The sequence below is a fragment of the Pan troglodytes genome, chromosome 18, assembly GCF_028858775.2.
Source record: "Pan troglodytes isolate AG18354 chromosome 18, NHGRI_mPanTro3-v2.0_pri, whole genome shotgun sequence".
NCBI classification, from domain to species: domain Eukaryota; kingdom Metazoa; phylum Chordata; class Mammalia; order Primates; family Hominidae; genus Pan; species Pan troglodytes.
In genome coordinates, this window is record NC_072416.2 from 87482662 (window position 1) to 87505091 (window position 22430).

General features: G+C 59.0%; 1 protein-coding gene across 40 annotated transcripts in view; it reads right to left on the minus strand.

The window, feature by feature from the left end:
* ANKRD11 (ankyrin repeat domain containing 11) overlaps positions 1 to 22430 on the minus strand; it is a 229705-nt gene that overhangs the window by 18143 nt on the left and 189132 nt on the right. For 27 of the 40 annotated variants that reach the window (XM_024349501.3, XM_024349500.3, XM_054669625.2 and 24 more), the window contains 5 exons: positions 20925 to 21063; positions 5741 to 5911; positions 5353 to 5556; positions 2875 to 3017; positions 380 to 527 (listed from right to left, as the gene is read on the minus strand). In XM_024349501.3, the coding sequence (XP_024205269.1) occupies positions 380 to 527; positions 2875 to 3017; positions 5353 to 5556; positions 5741 to 5911; positions 20925 to 21063 (805 nt within the window). Of the gene's footprint in view, positions 1 to 379; positions 528 to 761; positions 3018 to 5352; positions 5557 to 5740; positions 5912 to 6408; positions 6528 to 20924; positions 21064 to 22430 lie in introns of all 40 variants that reach the window. The other 13 variants (XM_063797508.1, XM_063797507.1, XM_054669626.2 and 10 more) reach the window with 4 other exon arrangements.

Below are 22430 nucleotides of genomic sequence, written 5' to 3' on the forward strand. Positions count from 1 at the left end.
CAGGAAGCGAGAGGTCACAGGCAGGCTCAAAACAGCTCTCCCCAGAATGGCAGAGGAGGGAGGCTCTGCAGATGTGCCTGTGGGAAGGTTCCCACCCTGCCTCTGCAGAGACACTTTGCTCGACTCATGGAAACCAGCCACAGGCAGGAGGAAACCAGACAGAGCTCAGCTGACAGACAGGGCTGGCATCTTAGAAGTAAGACTGCAGGCTTCTCGGCAGTGACACACCCGGGCGGGGTCTCCCACAGTCCAGAAGCTCCTGTAAGCCCCCAGCATCCGAGGAGGAGCTGATCAGAGGGGCAACACTGTGCAAACACCACAGGGCAGCTCCTACCATCCCTGCATAAAAGAACAGGCAGCTCAGGTGGCCGTGACTTACCCGTCGAGCTCTCCTCGCTGGAAGTGTAAGTGCCTTTGCCTAACAGGAGGTTCACCATCGTGGGGGAGTTGGCCACTTTCAGCGGCGTCTCGCCTTTCCTGTTGCTCTGCTGCGGGTTCCCTCCGTACCGCAGCAGCAGCTTCACCACCTACAAGACAGTAACACCCGCGTCAGGGACTGCTGGAGAAGCACAACTCCTCTACCGTTCCGCATAACACGGCAGCCCCTTCCGAGAACCCTGGGGTTCGACCCGAGAGCAGCCCCTCACGGTCTGAGGGTGTGGGAGCCGAGTGCACAGGGACTGCCTGGCGAGGCTCTGGGTGTGGTGGGCGAGGCTGTGACTCCTCTGTGGGAAGGGCTGCAGCCGCGGGGGCTCCCGCACCCCTCCTGTGCTCTCCTTCAGAAGGGCTCTGCCTCCTTTGGATTTTTTTCCACCATTTCTCCGTTGCCGCGAGTAGACGACTTCCCAGGAATCTTCTCACGAAGGCTCTCCCCTCCCGCCAACAGTGAGCTCCTCAGCAGAGTGGTCCCGGAGTGGTCGTGGAGGGCTCAGGCAAGAGGTTAGGGAGAAGAGTGTTATGGAAAGGGTGGGGGGGACAGAATAGAGAAAACAAAGACCAAGTTTCTGCAAGCTGCTTTATTTTTTATTTTCATTTACATTAGAAAATAATCTCTCCCTTGCTTGATTTTACAAGGGAAAGGGTGGTCACATGAATGACAGAGACAACCATGGTGACACTTGCACAGCTCTTTTCAGCTGTTCATCACCAGCAACCTGGATTTCCTATGCCCAGAACAGCAATGCACTGAACTCAAGTACAAATTAAATTTAATCCCAACTTTAGTCCAGTCTGAGATTAGCGCATTCAAAGAATCTGTCATAACGTTTACTACAGACTCTTGTCGCCCACAGAATCAGTTTCCAGTTCGTGTGTGACATGTTCTATTGTTGAATCAGTACAGAGTTCTTATGTGTGTGAGTTTTCTATGGTGACTACACAAAACCTCAGGCTTACAATTGTGGAGGTCAGAGGTCAAGGTGCTGGCAGGGCAGGGTCCTTCCTTTCCTCCATCATGGGGGCTGCTGGCAGAATTCAGTTTCTTGCAGGGCTGGGACGGAGGTCCCCAGTCCCAGCTGCTTAGGGGCCACCACACTCCTCGGCCCTCCTCTAAGGCCAGCAGCGCAGGTGCGGCCCTCCTCGGGTTCTAACCTCTCCTGCTTCTGGCATCTCTCAGACTCAGCAGGAAAGGCTCTCAAGCTTTAAGGGCCCATGGGGCTGCCCTGGGCCTGCAAGATGACCTAGGACAATCTCCCCATGTGAGGCACTCACAAGGTCTAGGGGTCACAACACGGGCATCTTGGGGGCCATTATCCTGCCTACCTCACCGTAATTCCAGGGTCCTTGACATTTTTCGTAATAAAAAGTTTAAAAGTGGTAATTACAGAAGTATAAAGCTGCATCAGATGCCCCAGCCCCATCACCCTCCAGGGCCATTCCCCTCACACCTGCCCTCCCCTGCAGCACTGAGCGAATCCCAGACACTGCAGAGCCTTTTCCAGTTCACGTCTCTGGAAGAGCCCATAAAACAGAAACAGTATAAACCATAGTGCCATTCATTATCTTACCCAGAAGTTTAACGGTCATATTTTAACATCAAATAGGGACTCAGTGTTCTGAGTTCCCTGCTCGTCTCAGAGTCTTCAATCCACCCCCCACCCCACCGGAACAAGCCGTTTCTCAAGTGAGTTCTTTAAGGCCAAGGCACTGTGGGCTCCAGGACCTCCCGCAATGGCCAGGCTGGGCTTGCTGCAGAGGAGCACGACGGGCACCGGCAGATGTGGCCCCGTGTGACCCCTCAGCCTTGCTGTCCTGCCTGCAACCAGGGGCTCTCCACGGAGCTCTGGTGAAGACATCAGTGAGACCCGCCGCATCTCCAGGCAGCACCCCTGCTTTCCGGCAGGACGGGGCTGTCAGGCACACCACGACCTCTCTCGACCCCCACAGAGGCTGAGACCTCTCAGTGCCCACTGCTCCTGGGCCGGCCGCAATGGCCACTTTCTAAAGCTTGAGTCTATGGTTCTGTGCACTGGCCACACCTCTTGGTGTTACCTCATTCCGGACGAGGGTGGGTCTGCCTTGCAGGTCTAACAGTCCCACAGTGGTGACGGGGACCGGCAACAACTCCTGCAGGCCTCCTTCCACTTGGTGTAATCCTTCACCTGCTCAAATCCAACCAGACCTACATGGCTGGCGGATACGAGCCTTTCATAGATGGCACTTGCTGGGAAACCTGTGAGAGGCCGTCCAGGCTGACCCAGGAGGGGAAAGCTGGGGGCAGACAGAGGGCACAGCTCGGCCTTCAGGGTGGGCAAGGTGAAAACTCGCTTTCCTGTGCCCCACATCATGGAACCGGCTAGCTACGGGGAAACAAAGCTACAGAACCACCCAGATGCCAGGACAGGCCGGATGTGTGAAGAACGGGGGGATGCCAACCTTGTAGTGCCCGTTGTTGGCAGCGTCGTGCAAAGGCGTGTCGTCATCTAGGCCCTTGGTGTTCACCTCCGCACCTGCAGCCAGCAGCTGCTTCGCGACGTCGTAGTAGCCCCGGTTACAGGCCTCATGCAGCGCCGTCCAGCCTGGAAACAGACACTCAGGACGTACGTTATTTAATCCTCAGAACTTCCCTCCTGTCTCTGGAGGCAGCGCCCTGAGGATGTGCTACAGGGCGGGGACAAGCCAGGTGGGGAGCTGCCCTGTAGTGAGGGCTGCAGTTTAGGGAAGCAGGTGCTGGCCCAGAGAACCCCTAAATTCTCTTTACTGTGGCACCTCGTTAGCACGATCCATATCTAGCTTATTAACCCTACGGACTGACAACCTGCAGGGCTAATCTGCGGCAATCACCCTAAAAGGGTAGGAAATCAGTGAACACACAGTGTAGTAAACAGCAGCCTCATCCTCACCGATCTGGAGGCGTATGTGCCTTTGCAAAACACGGAGGGGAAACCTCCCGTGTCGGAAACAGGGAAACCAAGGCTGAGAGCCTCCTGAAGGCTGAAGAGCTGCTACAGCAGGAGCTCCAGGGGCGCCCAGGCTCGGGCTGCACGACGAAGGCCACCCCGGGCAGGCAGCTCCTGGCTGGGGAGCTTGGAGCCCACCATCGGACGGTGTGGCCGCACGCATCCGTGGAAACAGAGCTCGGCCCCACGGAAGCACACGGCACTGCTCTAGAGAAGTTTCTTTTAGAAAAACGCTTTAAAAAAAAAAAAGGTGCTAAATTAGGTTTGGGTCAGACAGCTATAAACCAGGGCAGTTGCAGAAATCTAGAAGGATTCTACACACACGATTTTGCTCATCTGTTCCCCTTACACTGTGGACAGACAGTCCTGGGATATGTGGACCACTCATGGTTTGATGGGGGTATTTTATGTAAAGAAAGGGAATATTAAACTCTAATCATGGAGCTCTTAAGCCCCTGGGCCGTATCAGGTCTGGGGAGGCTCGCTCAGTTCTCTCCGGGTCCCAGGCAAGCCCCAGGACCCAGCCCTGTGAAGTGAGGGAGTCCAGTCCAGGGTGTGGACCCAGCCGGCCTCCCGGCTCAGAGGCGCCCTCTGCTGGAGAATGCAGCCATGTGCTAGACACACCAGGGACAGGTCCCTCCAGGGGCCTGGAGTGAGGTTTATGGAACACAGCAGAGTAAAATTTAAAATTCCTCAGTTCTCTTACAGATAGGCCAGGCATGGGGGCTCACAGCTATAATCCCAGCACTTTGGGAAGCCAAGGCATGAGGACTGCTTGAGGCCATGAGTTCAAACCAGCCTGGGCAACTTAGTAAGACCCCATCTCTACAAAAAATAAAAAAATTAGCCAGGCATGGTGGCGTGTGCCTGCACCCAGAAGGCTGAGTTGGGAACATCGCTTGAGCCCAGGAGTTCAAAGCTTCAGTGAGTCGTGATCACGCCACTGCACTCCAGCCTGAGCAACAGAGCGAGACCCTATCTAAAAATAAAAACAACAATAAAACCCAGCAAACAAGTTTACTTTGAAATACTTTCCAAGAAACACTGATTTCTTCTCAGCAACAGGGAACCCCACTGGAGTGAGTGTGGCTGTGAACACCCCGAGCCCTGCAGAGCAGACACGCACCCCACGAGGCCACAGCCCATCCAACCCGATGGGAGGCTCACGGCTCCAATGGGGGAGGCTCAGGGCTCCAATGGGGGAGGCTCAGTGCTCCAGTGGGGGTAGGCTCAGGGCTCCAATGGGGGGAGGCTCAGGGCTCCAGCGGGGGGAGGCGCAGGGCTCCAATGGGGGGAGGCTCAGGGCTCCAGCGGGGGAGGCTCAGGGCTCCAATGGGGGGAGGCTCAGGGCTCCAATGGGGGAGGCTCAGGGCTCCAGTGGGGGGAGGCTCAGGGCTCCAGTGGGGGAGGCTCAGGGCTCCAGTGGGGGGAGGCTCAGGGCTCCAGCGGGGGAGGCTCAGGGCTCCAGCGGGGGAGGCTCAGGGCTCCAATGGGGGGAGGCTCAGGGCTCCAATGGGGGGAGGCTCAGGGCTCCAATGGGGGAGGTTCAGGACTCCAATGGGGGAGGCTCAGGACTCCAATGGGGGAGGCTCAGGGCTCCAATGGGGGAGGTTCAGGGCTCCAATGGGGGAGGCTCAGGGCTCCAATGGGGGAGGTTCAGGGCTCCAATGGGGGAGGCTCAGGGCTCCAATGGGGGGAATTTCAGGGCTCCAATGGGGGGAGGCTCAGGGCTCCAGCGGGGGAGGCTCAGGGCTCCAATGGGGGGAGGCTCAGGGCTCCAATGGGGGGAGGCTCAGGGCTCCAGCGGGGGAGGCTCAGGGCTCCAGCGGGGGAGGCTCAGGACTCCACTGGGGGGAGGCTCAGGGCTCCAATGGGGGGAGGCTCAGGGCTCCAATGGGGGAGGCTCAGGGCTCCAGTGGGGCTCTCTGGCCCTTGCCAGGCACAGGGTGCCCACCTGCGAAGTCCTTGACGTTGACGTCTGCCCCCTCGCTGATGAGCTCTTTGATGCGCCGGGCGTCCCCGCGGATGGCGGCTCGGTGCAGGCGGGTCTCTCCACGCTCGTTTCTCTTGTTCACTTTATCTTTGGTTTTTGAGGCAGAGTTGGGCGTTCCCTTCTGACACACTGTAGACTGGGAGGGGTGCTTTGGTGTTGTGTCCACTGCAGGCCAAGGAGGGGACAAGTGGGCATTACTGTGGGGTGGTCCTGCTTTGTCCAATCCTCAAGAGCCCAGGCCACCATCACGAGGTCCCTTTGCACAGGGCTTGTCCTCAGCACAGCCATGAGGCTGCGACCAGGCAGAGCCCCTTCCCTGCGCCAGGGACCACCCACAGGCCAGGCTCACCTGGGCTGTTGGCAGACTCCTCGGCCGTCATCTGCATGAGAAGGGCCACCTGCTGGCGCTCGGAGAGGGGGTAGCCGGCTCGGATTCCAGACAGCCCCATGCCAAACAGCAGCCCGGCCTTCCGGGTGACAGGCTCCTTCTTAATCCTCTTCCGCTCAGGGCCCTGCTTCTCTGTGAGGCGGGCGAGGGAGAGAGGGAGGAGAGATTTCATGCCATGGTGTCCTCCAAAGCTAGGTCCTTACCTAATGTTATGGAGCCCCCTGCGTCCACCTGACAGCTGACAGAGCAGAAAGGAAGGTCTGTGTATGGGGAAAGCACAGCGGTGCTGGGAGCATTGGTGCCGCCCATCTCACCTCTCAGCAGTGACTGTGAGACCATTTAAACACCTCGTTACCAGCCCCTCAAGTCTGCTAAGCCTGGGCCTCCACCGAGCATCCACTCACTCCAGGCACCTCTCCTGGGCCTCCCCAGACCTCGTACCACACATGAATGCGGTGGGACAGCTTAGCACCGGTGACCTGGCTCACACAGGACAGGTCTCTGTTCAATACACGTGTCTGTAATTCAATTCCACCTTCCCCGTCCCTCCTCCAAACAGTGCAGATATAAAATGGCAGACACAGTTTAAAACACATCAGTAAATCAAGGCCAACTGGTCAGTACTGTACCTTTCTTCTTGCTTCTAGGAACCTCCATCTCATGCCATGGTGCTTCGAGGAGCGTACCAGCCTTGCAGCACCACAACAGGGACTGGGCTGGAGGCATCTGAAGGCATCAACACAGAGCACTAACAAGACACGGTGTGAGAGCTCGGCTGTTTCCACCTCAGCCTCCTCGTAACAAGCACACCCTGCACTCATCTGACCCGTTACAGAACACTCGGCTGGCGTCTAATGCAACTCACGTGCTGTGTCTTTTAAAAGAGGCAGGAGGCAGGGGCGGGGAAGAGAAGACCCCAAGCACCAAGAGTCGGGAGCACAGAAGATGCCTCCTCCTCTGCCTGACCAGTGCCCTCCTGTGGATGGAAATCAGGGTCCTCTGCCTGACCAGTGCCCTCCTCCTGTGGATGGAAATCAGGGGCCAGACACCTCTGAATCCTCCTCCAGCTGCCCTGCGGGTTCTGGGGTTTTCTAGGTCATGGGGTGAAACTGCAGAGGTGCAGCGCAGAGGCAAGGCTCTGCCAAGGCCTGACTTGGGGAAGAAGGGCCACCAGGGAGACGTGGGCCTCTGAAGCTCTCCTCTGAGGCACCTCCCTTCCCTTCCATTCAGCACATCCAAGAAGCCTCTCTTCAGGACTTCTCCCTCGGCTGGTGTTTGAGCCTAGAGAGGTGGGAGACATCTCTGACAGCGGAGTAACTGGATCCCACACCTGCCCGGTCACTGAACACAGAACGGTCTTAACTAGTCCTCGGCTCAGCTCCCAGGGCCCGACTCTCTTGCTGTTCACCACCATGGTCCCCGTGAATGTGCCCGTCGATTTCCTAAGAGGACGCTGCCCACCCACTCTAGTTCTTTCCAAGGTATCTGAGGCTGATTTCTTAGGAATTCGGTCTGGGGCATGCTGAGAATGTGGATTCCTATGTCCTATGGGACAAGCCTGCAGGAAGGCACACACCTGGCCACATCGACCTGCGTCACACTCATGGGCAAAACCCCAAGTACTGCAGGCTGCCATCGCCACCACCAGCTAGTCTGTAAACAGTCCTCAACGCACAGATCTGAGAAAGCACTTGAGCTTTGGCGCCAGCCCCTCATAGAACCTGGCAAACACGGTGGTTGGGGAGGCAGCCTCGCCACCGGCCAATGAGCCCCAGCCTACAGCCATCATTGGCGTAGCCACACCTTAGCAGTGAGCTTGGGTCACAGGCGCTTGGCTGTGGGTCTCTGCGTGCGCCCCATGCTTTCCCTGCACCCTCCATGCTGCCCGGAGGCCGGCCCTCCCCAGGCTTGCTTCTCATAGCCACCTCTAAACAACAACAGAAGCAGGCCTGCGGCTGCCTCCCTCTAGCAAAGAGGCGATGAAGCTGCTGGAGAAACCCCAGCTCCCCCACCGATAGCCCTCAAGTCCTCCTCTCTCCAGGAGGGGCCCACATTCACCGAGCAGCTGGTCTGCCCACAGTCGCCTGGAGAAGCAGCTGAGAACCTCTGCAGGGCCCTGATCCCCAAGACCTAGCCACGCACATTCAGAGGCCTGCTCCCTCCGTCACCCAGAGCAGGGGAGTTAATGTTTTGGAGACATGAAGCCCCCTGAGAACACGAGGAAAGCAGAATCCCCGAGATACACAGACTTTGCAAAGCTGCACACAGCACAGGAGACTCCTGGGAGCAGACGGCATCTCCTTATTCCATTGACCATCAGAAGTGAAAAGCGAGTGGGCCCCACTTCTGTGCTGCATGTGGCCACTAGGGGTGGACACAGGGAGGAGCTGGGGCAGTGTTGTGGCTGCGGAGGGAGGAGCTGGGGCAGAGTTGGGGCTGTGGAGGGAGGAGCTGGGGCGGTATTGGGGCTGCGGAGGGAGGAGCTGGGGCAGAGTTGGGGCTGTGGAGGGAGGAGCTGGGGCAGAGTTGGGGCTGCGGTGGGAGGAGGTGGGGCAGAGTTGGGGCTGCGGAGGGAGGAGGTGGGGCGGTATTGGGGCTGCGGAGGGAGGAGCTGGGGCAGAGTTGGGGCTGCGGAGGGAGGAGCTGGGGCAGAGTTGGGGCTCCGGTGGGAGGAGCTGGGGCAGAGTTGGGGCTGCGGAGGGAGGAGGTGGGGCGGTATTGGACTGCGGAGGGAGGAGCTGGGGCAGAGTTGGGGCTGCGGAGGGAGGAGCTGGGGCGGTGTTGGGGCTGCGGAGGGAGGAGGCGGGGCGGTGTTGGGGCTGCGGAGGGAGGAGCTGGGGCAGAGTTGTGGCTGCGGAGGGAGGAGCTGGGGCGGTGTTGGGGCTGCGGAGGGAGGAGCTGGGGCGGTGTTGGGGCTGCGGAGGGAGGAGCTGGGGCGGTGTTGGGGCTGCGGAGGGAGGAGCTGGGGCGGAGTTGGCGCTGCGGAGGGAGGAGGTGGGGCGGTGTTGTGGAGGGAGGAGGTGGGGCGGTGTTGGGGCTGCGGAGGGAGGAGCGGGGGTGGTGTTGGGGCTGCGGAGGGAGGAGGCGGGGCGGTATTGGGGCTGCGGAGGGAGGAGCTGGGGCAGAGTTGGGGCTGCGGAGGGAGGAGCTGGGGCAGAGTTGGGGCTGCGGAGGGAGGAGCTGGGGCGGTGTTGGGGCTGCGGAGGGAGGAGCTGGGGCAGAGTTGGGGCTGCGGAGGGAGGAGGCGGGGCGGTGTTGGGGCTGCGGAGGGAGGAGCTGGGGCGGAGTTGGGGCTGCGGAGGGAGGAGCTGGGGCGGAGTTGGGGCTGCGGAGGGAGGAGCTGGGGCAGAGTTGTGGCTGCGGAGGGAGGAGCTGGGGCGGTGTTGGGGCTGCGGAGGGAGGAGCTGGGGCGGTGTTGGGGCTGCGGAGGGAGGAGCTGGGGCGGAGTTGGCGCTGCGGAGGGAGGAGGTGGGGCGGTGTTGTGGAGGGAGGAGGTGGGGCGGTGTTGTGGCTGCGGAGGGAGGAGCGGGGGTGGTGTTGGGGCTGCGGAGGGAGGAGGCGGGGCGGTGTTGGGGCTGCGGAGGGAGGAGCTGGGGCGGTATTGGGGCTGCGGAGGGAGGAGCTGGGGCAGAGTTGGGGCTGCGGAGGGAGGAGCTGGGGCAGAGTTGGGGCTGCGGAGGGAGGAGCTGGGGCAGTGTTGTGGCTGCGGAGGGAGGAGCTGGGGCAGTGTTGTGGCTGCGGAGGGAGGAGCTGGGGCGGTGTTGGGGCTGCGGAGGGAGGAGGCGGGGCGGTATTGGGGCTGCGGAGGGAGGAGCTGGGGCGGTGTTGGGGCTGCGGAGGGAGGAGGCAGGGCGGTATTGGGGCTGCGGAGGGAGGAGCTGGGGCGGTGTTGGGGCTGCAGTATGTTTACATCCCGAAGTGCAGACGTTGCCATGCCCTTAAGTTATCAAAGGACCCTAGGAGGCGTGTGTCAGAGGAACAGGCAGAGGCAAAGGCGTTCCTTAGAAGTCAGTCTTTAGGCTGGCAGGCCAGGAGCCCACGCTGCGTCCCCGCTCTGAGGGGCAGCAAAGAGCTGCTTTGTGGCAAACACAACATGTCCCACTCCTGCAGGGCGGCCATCTCAGGTGCAGCTCACACCCAACATGTGCAGAATGGGCAGGACTCGGTGCCCCCAGGGACTTCCTGGGTGGGCTCCAGGGCCTGAGCCTCAGGGTCAGGGCCACATCCCTCCCGCTCCCCACCAGGCCCTCCCTCTGCTTCTGCTCTGAGCTTTGGTGAAGAAAGCCTGAGTTGGCTTCCCTTACGCGGCCAGGACAGCTTTACAGGGCTGGCTCCCAGCAATTTGCATGGAAGGTGCTGCCAACCTCCTGGTGAATTCTGGTGCCTGGAGCCACCACAGGGACCTTACTCTGCCCCACACTCAGGAAAAGCTTGCTCCCAGGAAGCAGCAACTTTTCACCCAGCTCTCCCCGTCCTGAAACAGGACTTTTTACTTGTCCTGACACCAAAAAAGTCCAATATGAAACCAGATCTCCCGGGATGCCAATCTCTCCACTGTGAAACAAGCACCTGCAGCTACGAGCATCTACAAGGCCCACAACACGCGCCAGACACCACCCAAGCTCCGGAGCCCAGCAAACTTGCACGTCTGTCAGCTCTGAGACACTGGCCACTCCAGTGGCTTCTGGGGTAGAGGGAAAGCCCCACCCACGGAGCGAGACCCCCATGTGCCACAGCCCATGGCTCAACAATGCCTGCTCTCCATTCCAGCCCAGCGACACCATGGTCTGAGAGCAGCTGAGCGGGTCCTTGACGTGCACACACACAGCCCGTACCTGTACCTGCACTGTCAGGCACCACACAAGTGGGTCCCGCACTGCCTGCCTGCCTGCCCCTCCTACCCCAGGCCTGGGATGACCTGGAGCCGTGTGCCCCTGAGAAACGCTCCTCTGAGAGGAGAGGCTGCAAAACCTGCTCCCTGCCCTCCACACAGTGCAGAGCGCAGGAGGCGCAGGGTGTTGTCTGCAGGTAAGAAAAGGGTGAGAGCATCTGGAGCTACCCCTAGGACAGCCAGCAAGTTCCTGTAGCATTCTGCAAATTTCCTGTTTCTACCGTCCAAATGGAAGCCAAATACAATTTCTATGAATTCCAAATGGTATTCACCAAGTTGCACCAAATGGTATTCACCAAGTTGCAAAGTGGAAAACTGGCAAATCTAGGGACTAAGTCCGGCTACAGCACCACAGACAGATGTGGCCCTGGGTGCCTCTGATGCCGGGGTGGGGGGTGGGAGCCACTCCACAGGACTCAGAAGCCCCCTTCCACCCCTGCCCTGCAGGCTCTGAGGGCTTTGTGGGCTCAGGCAGCCTGGGGCTGAGGGCAGAGGTCCAGGGAGAGCGGTGGAGGGCGCCAGGAGAGGCTGTGTCTTCCCAAGTCAAGCATGTTGGCGGTGGCACCTGTGTCCGCTGACCTGAGCCTGGGCGGCCACCCACCTCATCTTTAAGAAACAAGGCCCGTAGGGCCTTTCTTCAAACCACATCCACCTCGCCAGCCCTCTGAGGCTGGCAGCACACCTCACTACCCAGCTGGCCAGTGGAAGATTCCACGGAACCCTCTCCTCCTCAGCACAGAGCTGAGACCCCTCCATGAGCCCCATGCCCCTTCCTGGTGCTGGTGCTGCTGGAGCACAGCCTTGGCCTGGGGCAGCAGGGGCTACAGTGGACAATGCTTTTGGGAGCTGGAACCCACTTCCTGCCCCTGCATCCAGCCAGGGCCTTTCTGAGGCAGCAGAGACTGGAGGCGAGCATCCCGAGGCAAACGGCGGTGGCACCTGGCTCTGTGCAGGTGGGATGGGGGGAGATGTGACGCGCCTGGGGGTGCCCTGTGCTGGTGGGATCGGAGCGGGGGCTGTGACCTTCCCGAGGGGTGCTCTGTGCAGGTGGGATCGGAGGGGGGATGTGACCTTCCTGGGGATGCTCTGTGCAGGTGGGATGTGGGGGGCCTGCAACCTTTCTGGGGGTGCTCTGTGCAGGTGGGATTGGGGGGGGCTGTGACCCGCCTGGGGGTGCTCTGCAGGGAGTGTCTTCTCTATCTGGCTGCCTTTTTTTTTTTTTTTTTTTTTTTTTTTTTTTTTTTTTGAGACAAGGTCTTGCTCTGTAGCCAAGGATGGAGCACAGTGGCGCAATCTCAGCTCCCCGCAGCCTCCACCTCCCAGGCTCAAGCAACCCTCCCACTTCAGCCTCAGGAGTAGCTGGGACCACAGGTGGGTGTGCCTCTGGCTGCTTTTAACATCCTCCCTTTGCTGTTCTGAAAACTTCACGTCAGAGTCATATTTAAATGTGTAATTACTGCTCTTTCTCCTGCTTATAATTCATTATACTTTTTGAATTTGAGGCTTGTGTTTTTATGAACCTTGAAAAGCCCTCTGCTGCCGGCCTCTGGAGCCACCGTCTCCCTGCCCTGCTCTCTCCTCTGCCGAGGTGCCTGTTAAGCTGCATTCTCTCCTCCACAGCTCCCCGCTTCCTGCAGGCTTCCTGTCTCACTTTCTTTCTGTGCTCCAGAGTCTAGGCAATCTCTTTTGTTAGAACTTCCAATTCACCAATACTTTCTTATGTTGTGTCTAATAAGCTACATCATCTGCCCACTGGGTTTTTTATTTCAGTGATTATAGTTTTCATTTCCAGATATTCCATATGCCTTAAAAACATCTGCATGATACTCCATGGTTTTAACTCCCCTGATGAATACTGTGCATTTAACCATCCCAGCACGTGAGGTCCCTGGGGCTGACCCCTGCTGACCCTCTCAGAACAGCTTTCTTCCTCAACGTCTGTAATTCCAACCAGGCTCTTCGTCTGTCTACACTCTGGGAGCCGGGAGGCCGGGATGAGGAAGGTGTGTCTCTCCAGGGAGGGTTTGCTTTTGCTGTGGTGGGGGCCCCAGGGAGTGTGGGGCACTTCCAGCAGCATAAAACAGCACAAATCCAAATGCCAGCCCCACCAGAGGGCAGGAATGGGTCAGAAGTCTCATTGGTGACCTCTCAAAGCCCCTCATCCCTCCTCAGCACCTGTCCCTCTTAGCTGGGGGGACAGTGTCTACCCTGATAGCCCAGTGTCCAGGAAGTGTGGCCCTCTCGAGGGGACAAGCTTTCCGTGGGGTCTGGGCCCAAAGCCCCTTCCTCTACCTCCCTGGGAGGCCTGAAGCTGGGCTCCAAGGCAGAGACCCTGAGGTTGGGCCCCAGGGACGTGGAGGTGTGTGGCCTCAGCTGCTCATCTGAACAAATGCCTTTTGTATCAATCATTTAGCACCTCTAATTTCTAGGCTTTTCTAGCAAGAGTCTTTTAGGAGACACAGGCCACGATACTGTCAACAAACATAGGAAAATGTGCAACTCCTGCGTCCCACCGTAAAACTCGAAGACGTCAAAATACATTCTTGATTCTGCTCCACAAAGGGATGTTTCCATGGCGATATTTTCAAACAACAGAAAGTTCACGGCCAATGGCGGTTACAGCTCATGGAACTGATGGGCAGGGCCGGGTGCAGCTTTGTAGCACGGCTGCTGCTCACAGATTCTGTTCCATTTGACTAAAAACCATGCTGTCCACACCAAACATCTGGCCTCATCCGGATGTTCAAAGCCATGAAATACAGCACTTCTGGCCAAGAAGTCTAAATCACAGCCGATCTACACGAGGCGGATGGTCCACAACGCCAAGTTCCTACCCGGGCACTGAGCTCAACGCTCGCACAACTCCAAACGAGGGCGCAACCATATTCCCACTGACATCCTCCTTGGGGCAGCAAGACAAGCTCCGAACAGCCTGTCCTGGGCCAACAAGAGAAGCTGGCAGGGTGCCCGCTGAGCACTGTGAGCCATCTTGTGGTGAGACTGGCTTCTCCTTCCAATCTCCAGGTTTCTCTCTGTTTCTGCCTTCTTTCTGTCAGTTACCGTCATTGATCACTTAAAGAAAGACAGGGCCTACCCCTGTCTGCCGCGTGACCTCAGCCCTCCCGCCTGCCGATGGGAGCTGGGTCATCTCTTACGCCTTTCAGCTTTGGCTTCTTCTGCAGTGTATGTGAAGGGGTCACACAGAGGTAAGGCTGTGCGTCCAGCCCTTGCCTGCACAACCTCCATGCCTTCCCCATCTCCAGGCCGGGGTGGGGTAGGGGTAGGGTGGGGTGGGGCGGAAGGACCACAGGAAGCCTGTGGAGGCAAACAGGGTTATGTGGCAAGGGTGGGAAGGAGCAGGGCCTGAGCCCCATGGTGGTTTCACCAGCATCCAGCGGTCACCATGGTGAACAAGAAGCCAGGAAGGAAGGAAGCAATGTCGGCAAAAGGGCTCAGATGACAACCAAACAGAACGGTTTCCCACCCTGGGCCTCCTTTCCACACACACAGCATCGTGGGTATTTTAAAACAAACAAGATCAATGTCCAAACCTGCGCTGAGGCCTGAGCTGTGTCCGTCACTCCTGCAGGGCACAGGCCTGCCTGGCCGAATGCATGGGCGGTGAGAGCACAGGGCTGGGGGGACCCCTCTGTCGAGGGGCCACAGCTCCTCACACAGCAGAGCTTTATGGATGAAAGGGCTGAGAGGCACAGACAGGCTGAGAAATGGGCCCAAAATCCCACAGCATGGAGCCAGGAGGTAGCAGACGGCCCCTGCCCGCCCCCCTCACTTGGCTGACTGCTCCCACGGCAGCCACCACCTTTATCCTGAGTCCCGGGGTCCTCCATCAAATCGCTGAGCCTCGGGTGGTCTTGTGGACCCCAGCTTGTCTGTGTTGTGTTGACAACATGGGCCTGGCTACCGGCCTAAGTGCACTTCTGAGGGGCGTCAGGGAAGCCTTTGCTGCGGCTCGGGGAATACAGAATTTTAAACAGGAAGAAACTTCCCTTTGCTAGTCCAAGCTTCCCTTTGTATGAGAAACTGCTTACGTCTAGAGAGGAAAAATGGCTGAGAAATAGGAGGACCAGAGACCAATCACGCGGAGTTCTTAATCATGTGAAAATATTTTATTTTGACGTGCTTTTTCTTGAGTGCCTGAACGTGGTGGCTCTTAGGGTAACCCCAGAATCCTCACTACGGCAACAAGACCTGGCCACCACCCTCACCTCGACCACCACGGCCTTCGCTGCAGCCCCACTCTGACTCCCCGGGGGCTGCTCACGTGCCAGCACCCACTGGCCAAGCATCCTCCGGCAGGACCCAAGTCCTCTGTATTCAGAGGCCGACCCTGCTTTCCGGAGACTCACGAGGTGGCAGAGAGTCAGGCTGCGGCAGGGGCCCCTGTGTAGCGAGGAGAGGAGGAATAGTCTGCAGAGGTTTCTAGGGAAGGAGATGGTGTGGAAGTGACTGTGGCTCTGGTCCTGCCTGGGAGGAGATCTACAGGGGAGGGGCCTGGCCTTGGGCTGGCCCTGCCCTGCGTGGGATCTGTGCCCTGCGTGGGATCCCTGCCCTGTGTGGGGTGCGTGGGGTCTGTGCCCTTTGTGGGGTGCCTGCCCTGTGTGGGGTGCGTGGGGTCTGTGCCCTGTGTGGGGTGTGTGGGGTCTGTGCCCTGTGTGGGGTACGTGGGGTCTGTGCCCTGTGTGGGGTGCGTGGGGTCTGTGCCCTGTGTGGGGTGCGTGGGGTCTGTGCCCTGTGTGGGGTGCCTGCCCTGTGTGGGGTGCGTGGGGTCTGTGCCCTGTGTGGGGTGCGTGGGGTCTGTGCCCTGTGTGGGGTGCGTGGGGTCTGTGCCCTGTGTGGGGTGCCTGCCCTGTGTGGGGTGCGTGGGGTCTGTGCCCTGTGTGGGGTGCGTGGGGTCTGTGCCCTGTGTGGGGTGCGTGGGGTCTGTGCCCTGTGTGGGGTGCCTGCCCTGTGTGGGGTGCGTGGGGTCTGTGCCCTGTGTGGGGTGCCTGCCCTGTGTGGGGTGCGTGGGGTCTGTGCCCTGTGTGGGGTGCGTGGGGTCTGTGCCCTGTGTGGGGTGCCTGCCCTGTGTGGGGTGCGTGGGGTCTGTGCCCTGTGTGGGGTGCGTGCGGTCTGTGCCCTGTGTGGGGTGCGTGCGGTCTGTGCCCTGTGTGGGGTGCCTGCCCTGTGTGGGGTGCGTGCGGTCTGTGCCCTGTGTGGGGTGCCTGACCTGTGTCGGGTGCGTGGGGTCTGCTACATGCTTGGTGAGAAACTGCATCAGGGCTTCCCGCCGTGTGTTGCTAACATCCCCACACACGAGTGCCTTGGGACCCTCGTCAACACACTGAGCTGAGGCCACTGGTCCACGGCACACTGCAGTGCACATGCCCTTCCTGGCCAGAGGCTCCCAGGGGCACCATGCTCTCCAGGCACCTGCCCCGCCTGCGGGCACAGCCTGGCCCCTGCTGCACTCTGCTCTCTCTGCCCGCTCGGGTCCACTGCAGCGGAGCGGGTGGGAGAAGCCTCTTCAACTTCACACACTTGTCGCCTCTAGCACTGGGCAAGGTCTGGCATTCAGAGTTCCAAGAAGTCCCACAGATACCAGTGGCTAAGTCTGTCTTCCCTCCAGGAATGGGGAAGCAGGAGCCGTCAGAGCAGCCGTCTCCTATCTGAGGCACCAGGAACAAACATGACGTCAGGAAAAGACTGAAGGTGCCAAGCACCTAACGCTGAAGGAACCAGCATGTGCCCGGCAGCACTGCAGAGAGCACACCCCAGGCACCAGACACCAGGGTGTCATTCACAGGTCAAAGCAAAGTAAGAAAATCATCATTTTTCCCCTTGTTCCAAAGAAACATCCACGTGCAGAGGGCAGGCAGCTTCGGCCCATGGCGCTCCTGACGAGGGCTCCCTCGTGGCTGCCCCGGGACAAGCAGGACCCCGGCGGTCCTAGGCAGGGAGAAGCGAGACTCAGGGTCACAGACGAAGGCGCAGGAGAAACAGCGGGGCAGGAGGCTCCCCAGAACCCCAGGGAGGCCAGGCAATGATGCACAGCAACCTCAAAAACATTCGGTGGTTGACTGATTATTTATTTATCTATTTTATTTTTTATGGACAGGGTCTCACTCTGTCGCCCAGGCTGGAGGGCAGTGGCGCAATCACGGCTCACTGCAGCCTTGACCTCCTGGCCTCAAGGGATCCTCCCGCCAAAGTGCTGGAAGGGTGAAGGGTGTGAGCCACTGTGCCTGGCTACTTTTAGATTTTTTAAGTTTTGGGAAAATTTACACATATAAAAAAGTAGACAAAGTAGTATCATTTGAAGCAAATCCCAGATATCATATAATTTAATATGAATGCTTTCAGTGATAAGGCTTTTTAAACTGAGACCACCATTGAGGTGGTAGAGGACAGACTTCAAAAGCAGATACAAGAGGCCCCGGGCAGACAGGGCAGGCAGAGCAGGGCAGGCAAGATGGGCTAGAAGTCCCAGGGCAAGCTGGTCTGAGAGGGCTCGGTGGGCAGAGCTGTCTTGGGGCCGGGACATGGCAGGTGCCTTCCCACTCCTTGCTGCACCCACAGCCCTTACAGAGGCCTGGTCCTGGGACGGGCTCTTGCCCAGCGCTCTGGAAGACACAGAGGTGATGCTGTCACATGCTCACGTCTGCCTTGACAGCCTCCAGGCTGCTGTGCAGGGACCACGCGGATGCACAGCCTCGGGGACTGCTTTAAACTGGGCTGATTCACAACAGACAGAATCACATTGTTCTTGGCAGGCGGCCCCCAGCCCTGACTAAGCACCGCAGAGGCCGCATCTCCATGGGACTGGACCGCGGGCAGGGCCGACTCAACCCTGCATCTGGGAGGCGGGAAGCCATCCCCACAGCAACATGGAGGTCTCTGAGGGAGGCGTGCCAGCCTCTCCCACTTGGACACAGCCAAGGTATCCGGCATGGTGGTGACCCTGCATCCCTCCCACCATGGCAAGGGGCACTGACTGCGCCTTCTCAGCAGAGGGCGCTGCAGGGGCACTGCAGGAGGAGGGCCTGGCAGGGATGCCTGGGGGCACCCACACCCCTCCAGAGAGGCCTGCCTGCTGGGGACCAGAGAAGAGTCTCTTGTCTGTCACGTGTCAGTCAACCCTGCACCAGTGTTTCTCTTCTCATCCCTGCTGGTGTGCGCCTCTCCCTCCACCCCACTCATTTCGGAGCAAGAACGGCTCCTCTGGGGGAAGGAGGGGACGCGGCGTGTGTGAGAGCCACAGCGCCCAGCAGCCTCCCGGCCCAGGGTGGGGCCGAACGCACTGGAGTTGGACTCGCTACTATTTATTTATTTAGAGACGGAGTCTTGCTCTGTTGCCAGGCTGGAGTGCAATGGCGCAATCTTGGCTCACTGCAACCTCCACCTATTGGGTTCACGCAATTCTCCTGCCTCAGCCTCCCGAGTAGCTGGGATTACAGGCACCCGCCGCCACACCTGGCTAATTTTTGTATTTTTAGTAGAGACAGGGTTTCTTCATGTTGGTCAGGCTGGTCTCGAACTCCTGACCTTGTGATCTGCCCGCCTCGGCCTCCCAAAGTACTGGGATTACAGCCGTGAGCCACCGCGCCCGGCTGTGGACTTGCTACTTTAAGAGGGTCCTAGTTAAAATGCAAGCTTCTAGGATAAGCAACGCTCCACACTCATACATCAGAACAATCTTCCTAGGAAATCTAGTTTTGCAACATTAAACAAGAAGTTATTAAAATTGGCCCCGAAAGGGTGATAAACACAGGAGAACAAATACTACATTTCTTAGGTCTTTTTGTTACAATCCTTGCCTGGAAAATTCTATTTTCAAAATGTTCTTTACTGTTTTTCCACCTCACAAGGATTTTCACCTACCCTGTCCTCACCTAGGCCGGCCCCTCACAGAGTAAGGACGTGGTGTTCAACACGCAGTTCCAGGAGTGCGCAGGGCTGTGGCAGAAAATATCCCAGAGACCCACAGAGAGCGAGAATGGCCTCAGTGGGCCAGCACGGCTGGCACCACGCAGGCGCTAACCATCAACAGACAGACCCCAGAAGCTTCTGACAACACAACAGGGCCCTGGGTGAGAGCTTCTCTGCACCATGACGAAACGGCCACCACAAAGAGACCTGAGCAGCCAGATGGGGTGGGCACCAGGTAGCCCTGGGAACGCCACCTTACCAAGTGGGATCATTCTCCCAGGAAGCAGAAGCAGATGCTTGTCTCATTAACCCTTTCAGCAACACCTCCAGAGACATCACAGAAACACCTCAAAGGTCTGAGGCCAACTCCCGCATGGCCACTGTGCAAAGAGCTAACAGCTACGTATCAACATGACGGCCTTCTACAACAAAAACCAGCATGGGGACCAAAGACGGCAAACACAGGGTTTCAGGCCTGGACTGACTTTCTCTAGGCCTAAAGCCTGAGAGTACACAGCACCGCTGGGAGCTCCAGGGAGTCACCCAGGCCCTCCCTTCTGGGGGCTGAGGTCCCTCACACAACCCATCCACACGTTCTGTCCACTCACTTCCCCGTGTCTCCCAGTGTTCTTCCTCGGAGCTGTCCGCTGCTGGGAAGAGGAGTCCTCCTGGGCCTGTGCTGGTGTCCCTGCAGCCTTCCTGTCCCCAGATGTGCTGGCCCAGAGACAGGAGCCATGTGCCTGGCACTGCACCTGCCCCTCACTTCCCATCTGGGAAAACCAGCCCTCTCTGCTGGCCTTTCACTCGGCAGAGTCTCCACCTGGCTACTGTGAGCACATCCCTGGAGCACCCCACATAGGACAGGAGGGGCCACAGGCCTGCGGCAGCCACACAATCATAAAGGCTGAAGCTTGCTGAGCTGTGCTGACAAAAGCTGGGGCGTGGATCCTCTTTACTGGCTGTGCCTGCTGCCGTTCCTCTTCAATAATCTCCTTAGTATCACGAGCTCCTCTCACCTGGACCACTTCCCCCATCTGCTCTCAAGCCCGCATCCTGGCACAGCCTCTACGCCTTGTGCTATGGCTGCATTCAAGAAGTCTCAGGAAGCCAGGGACAGAGCCGAGGGCCTGACTCAGCACTCTCCCGGTTCACTCCAGGCTTTGTGCTCTACTGCCTCCAACCTTCCCCAGCAGGGCTGTAGAGAAGCTGGACGACCAGGAGGACAAGGAGGCCTCTGGACACAAGAATCACCAAAGAGCAAGCACGGCCAGCGCAGAGGCCTCTGGGCTCCCTGCAAGTAGCTCAAGACAGAATCCACTGGGAAGGTGTCACTGCAGAAGGCGCTGACCCCACCAGGAGCGTGTGCACATGAACACACATGGGCTTGCACACGGGCACACAGGCATGCACACATGGGCACACAGGCACACACGTACACATGGGCACACACACATGCACACACACATGGGCGCACACACAGGCATGCACATGCATACATGCAAACGCACACATGGGCATACACACGAGCGCACATATATACAGGCACACACGGGCACACAAAAGCATACACATACTCAGGCACACATGGGCACACATACACGGGCATAGACGGGCACGCATACACAGGCACACATACAGGCACACACATGGGTACACACAAGCACATACACGGGCACACACGGGCACACACATACATGGGTACACACAAGTACATACATACACGGGCACACACACGGGCATACATACAGGCACACACATGAGGGCATGCACACATACACGGGCATGTGCACATGGGCACACATACACACGGGCATACACACTTGGGCACACACTCTGGCAAAGGCACACAGCACACACATTCCTGCTCTGCAGCCTCAGACCCCGCCTGTGCTTGGGAAGACTTCCCTGCCTCCTGCTCACTTTTAGGGCTCCCTTTGGTTTTTACTACAAGCAATGGAGTTTCTTCCTGTGCCTTTGTGGCCCTGAGGGGAACCACTGTCTCCCTCCCGTGTCCAGCTGTCAGAAGACCCACAGGTGAGCAGCCCCATACCTCGCCCAGGGCTGGACATGCACCGGGTGCATCTCCACGTGTGTGGGACCCAAGAGTGAAGCTCTCCAATCAGCCCCATGGGCCTGAGCCTCGGGTGCAAAGGAGGTGGCATGTGGGGGCCTGTGCTCCGCCCCTGCTGCCTCTTGCCTGGACGGCGTGCAGGGTGCTAGAGTGCGTCCCAGTGCAAAGCCGGAGGTGCGGGGGCCGGGGACGCCCTGCCTGGGCTGCTCCGGGCTGCCTGTGGAGGGCTGACTGCAGGAGGGGCCGCGGGCTGGTACCTGTGTCCGAGTCCTTCTGCTCCCCATTGGCGCCCGCAGTGAAGGGCAGCTTCCGCTTGCTGGCTCGCTCCCTCACCTCCTTCCCGCCATCGCCACGCTCCAGTTTTGGGGTCTTGGTTAGAGAAACTTTATCTTTATCCTAGAAAAGAAAGGGATGCTTTCAGTCGTGATGCCCAAATTACATTCTCAAGCTCTCAAGATTTTGTTTCATGTGCCAGGAGAAGCACCTCTCTTATTTGGGCAATGAACACCCTCCCTGCACCCCAGGGCGTGGCTGTGTGAGGCTGGTCACCGACCGCAGAACCTTCACCCAGAAGCCCGGGGTCGGGCTGTGGCTCAGCCCTGACTCTGGCCCATTTCTCATCCTGCGCACCGGAGGGACACTCAAGAAATCGCTGGTGTGTTTGGAGAAAGCAGAGGAGACAGACACGCACTACCTCTCACTCTGCAGACACGCGCTACCTCCCACTCCACAGACGCGCCACCTACCTGCCACTCCGCAGACACGCGCCACCTCCCACTCCGCAGACACGCGCTACCTCTCACTCCACAGACACGCGCCACCTACCTGCCACTCCGCAGACACGCGCCACCTCCCACTCCGCAGACACGCGCTACCTCTCACTCCGCAGACACGCGCCACCTCCCACTCCACAGACACGCGCCACCTACCTGCCACTCCACAGACACGCGCCACCTCCCACTCCGCAGACACGTGCTACCTCCCACTCCGCAGACACGCGCCACCTACCTGCCACTCCACAGACACGCGCCACCTCCCACTCCGCAGACACGTGCTACCTCCCACTCCGCAGACACGCGCCACCTCCCACTCCGCAGACACGCGCCACCTACCTCCCACTCCGCAGACACGCGCCACCTCCCACTCCGCAGACACGCGCCACCTCCCACTCCGCAGACACGCGCTACCTCCCACTCCGCAGACATGTGTGCTACCTCCCAGGAGGGAGACGGTGCGACACACACAGCGCTCGGGACGTCGGGAGGGAGATGGTGCGACACACACAGCGCTCGGGACGTGGGGAAGGGGAAGGTGCGACACACAGGGGGACGGTGCGACACACACAGCGCTCGGGATGTGGGGAGGAAGATGGTGCAACACACACAGCGCTCGGGACGTGGGGAAGGGGAAGGTGCGACACACGGGGACGGTGCGACACACACAGCGCTCGGGACGTGGGGAGGGGACAGTGCGACACACACAGCACTCGGGACATGGGGAGAGGGACGGTGTGACACACACACTGCCTTTCCCCATCAGTAAGCCTTCTTTCTGTAACTTTCCCTAGGTAAGCTGCCGGCAAATACCGTGCAGTGGTCAGCGAAGCCTTCAGAGCACCGGAGGCCTCAGCTGCTCCAGGGCTGAGATGCCCAACTGTTCCTGGGAGAAGCCCAAGCATCCCCAGCCACGGTCCTGCCTCCTGGGACCCTGATACATCTTCCAGCTCAGTCGCTCTGCATCCACCAAACGTGCATCCACCCAAC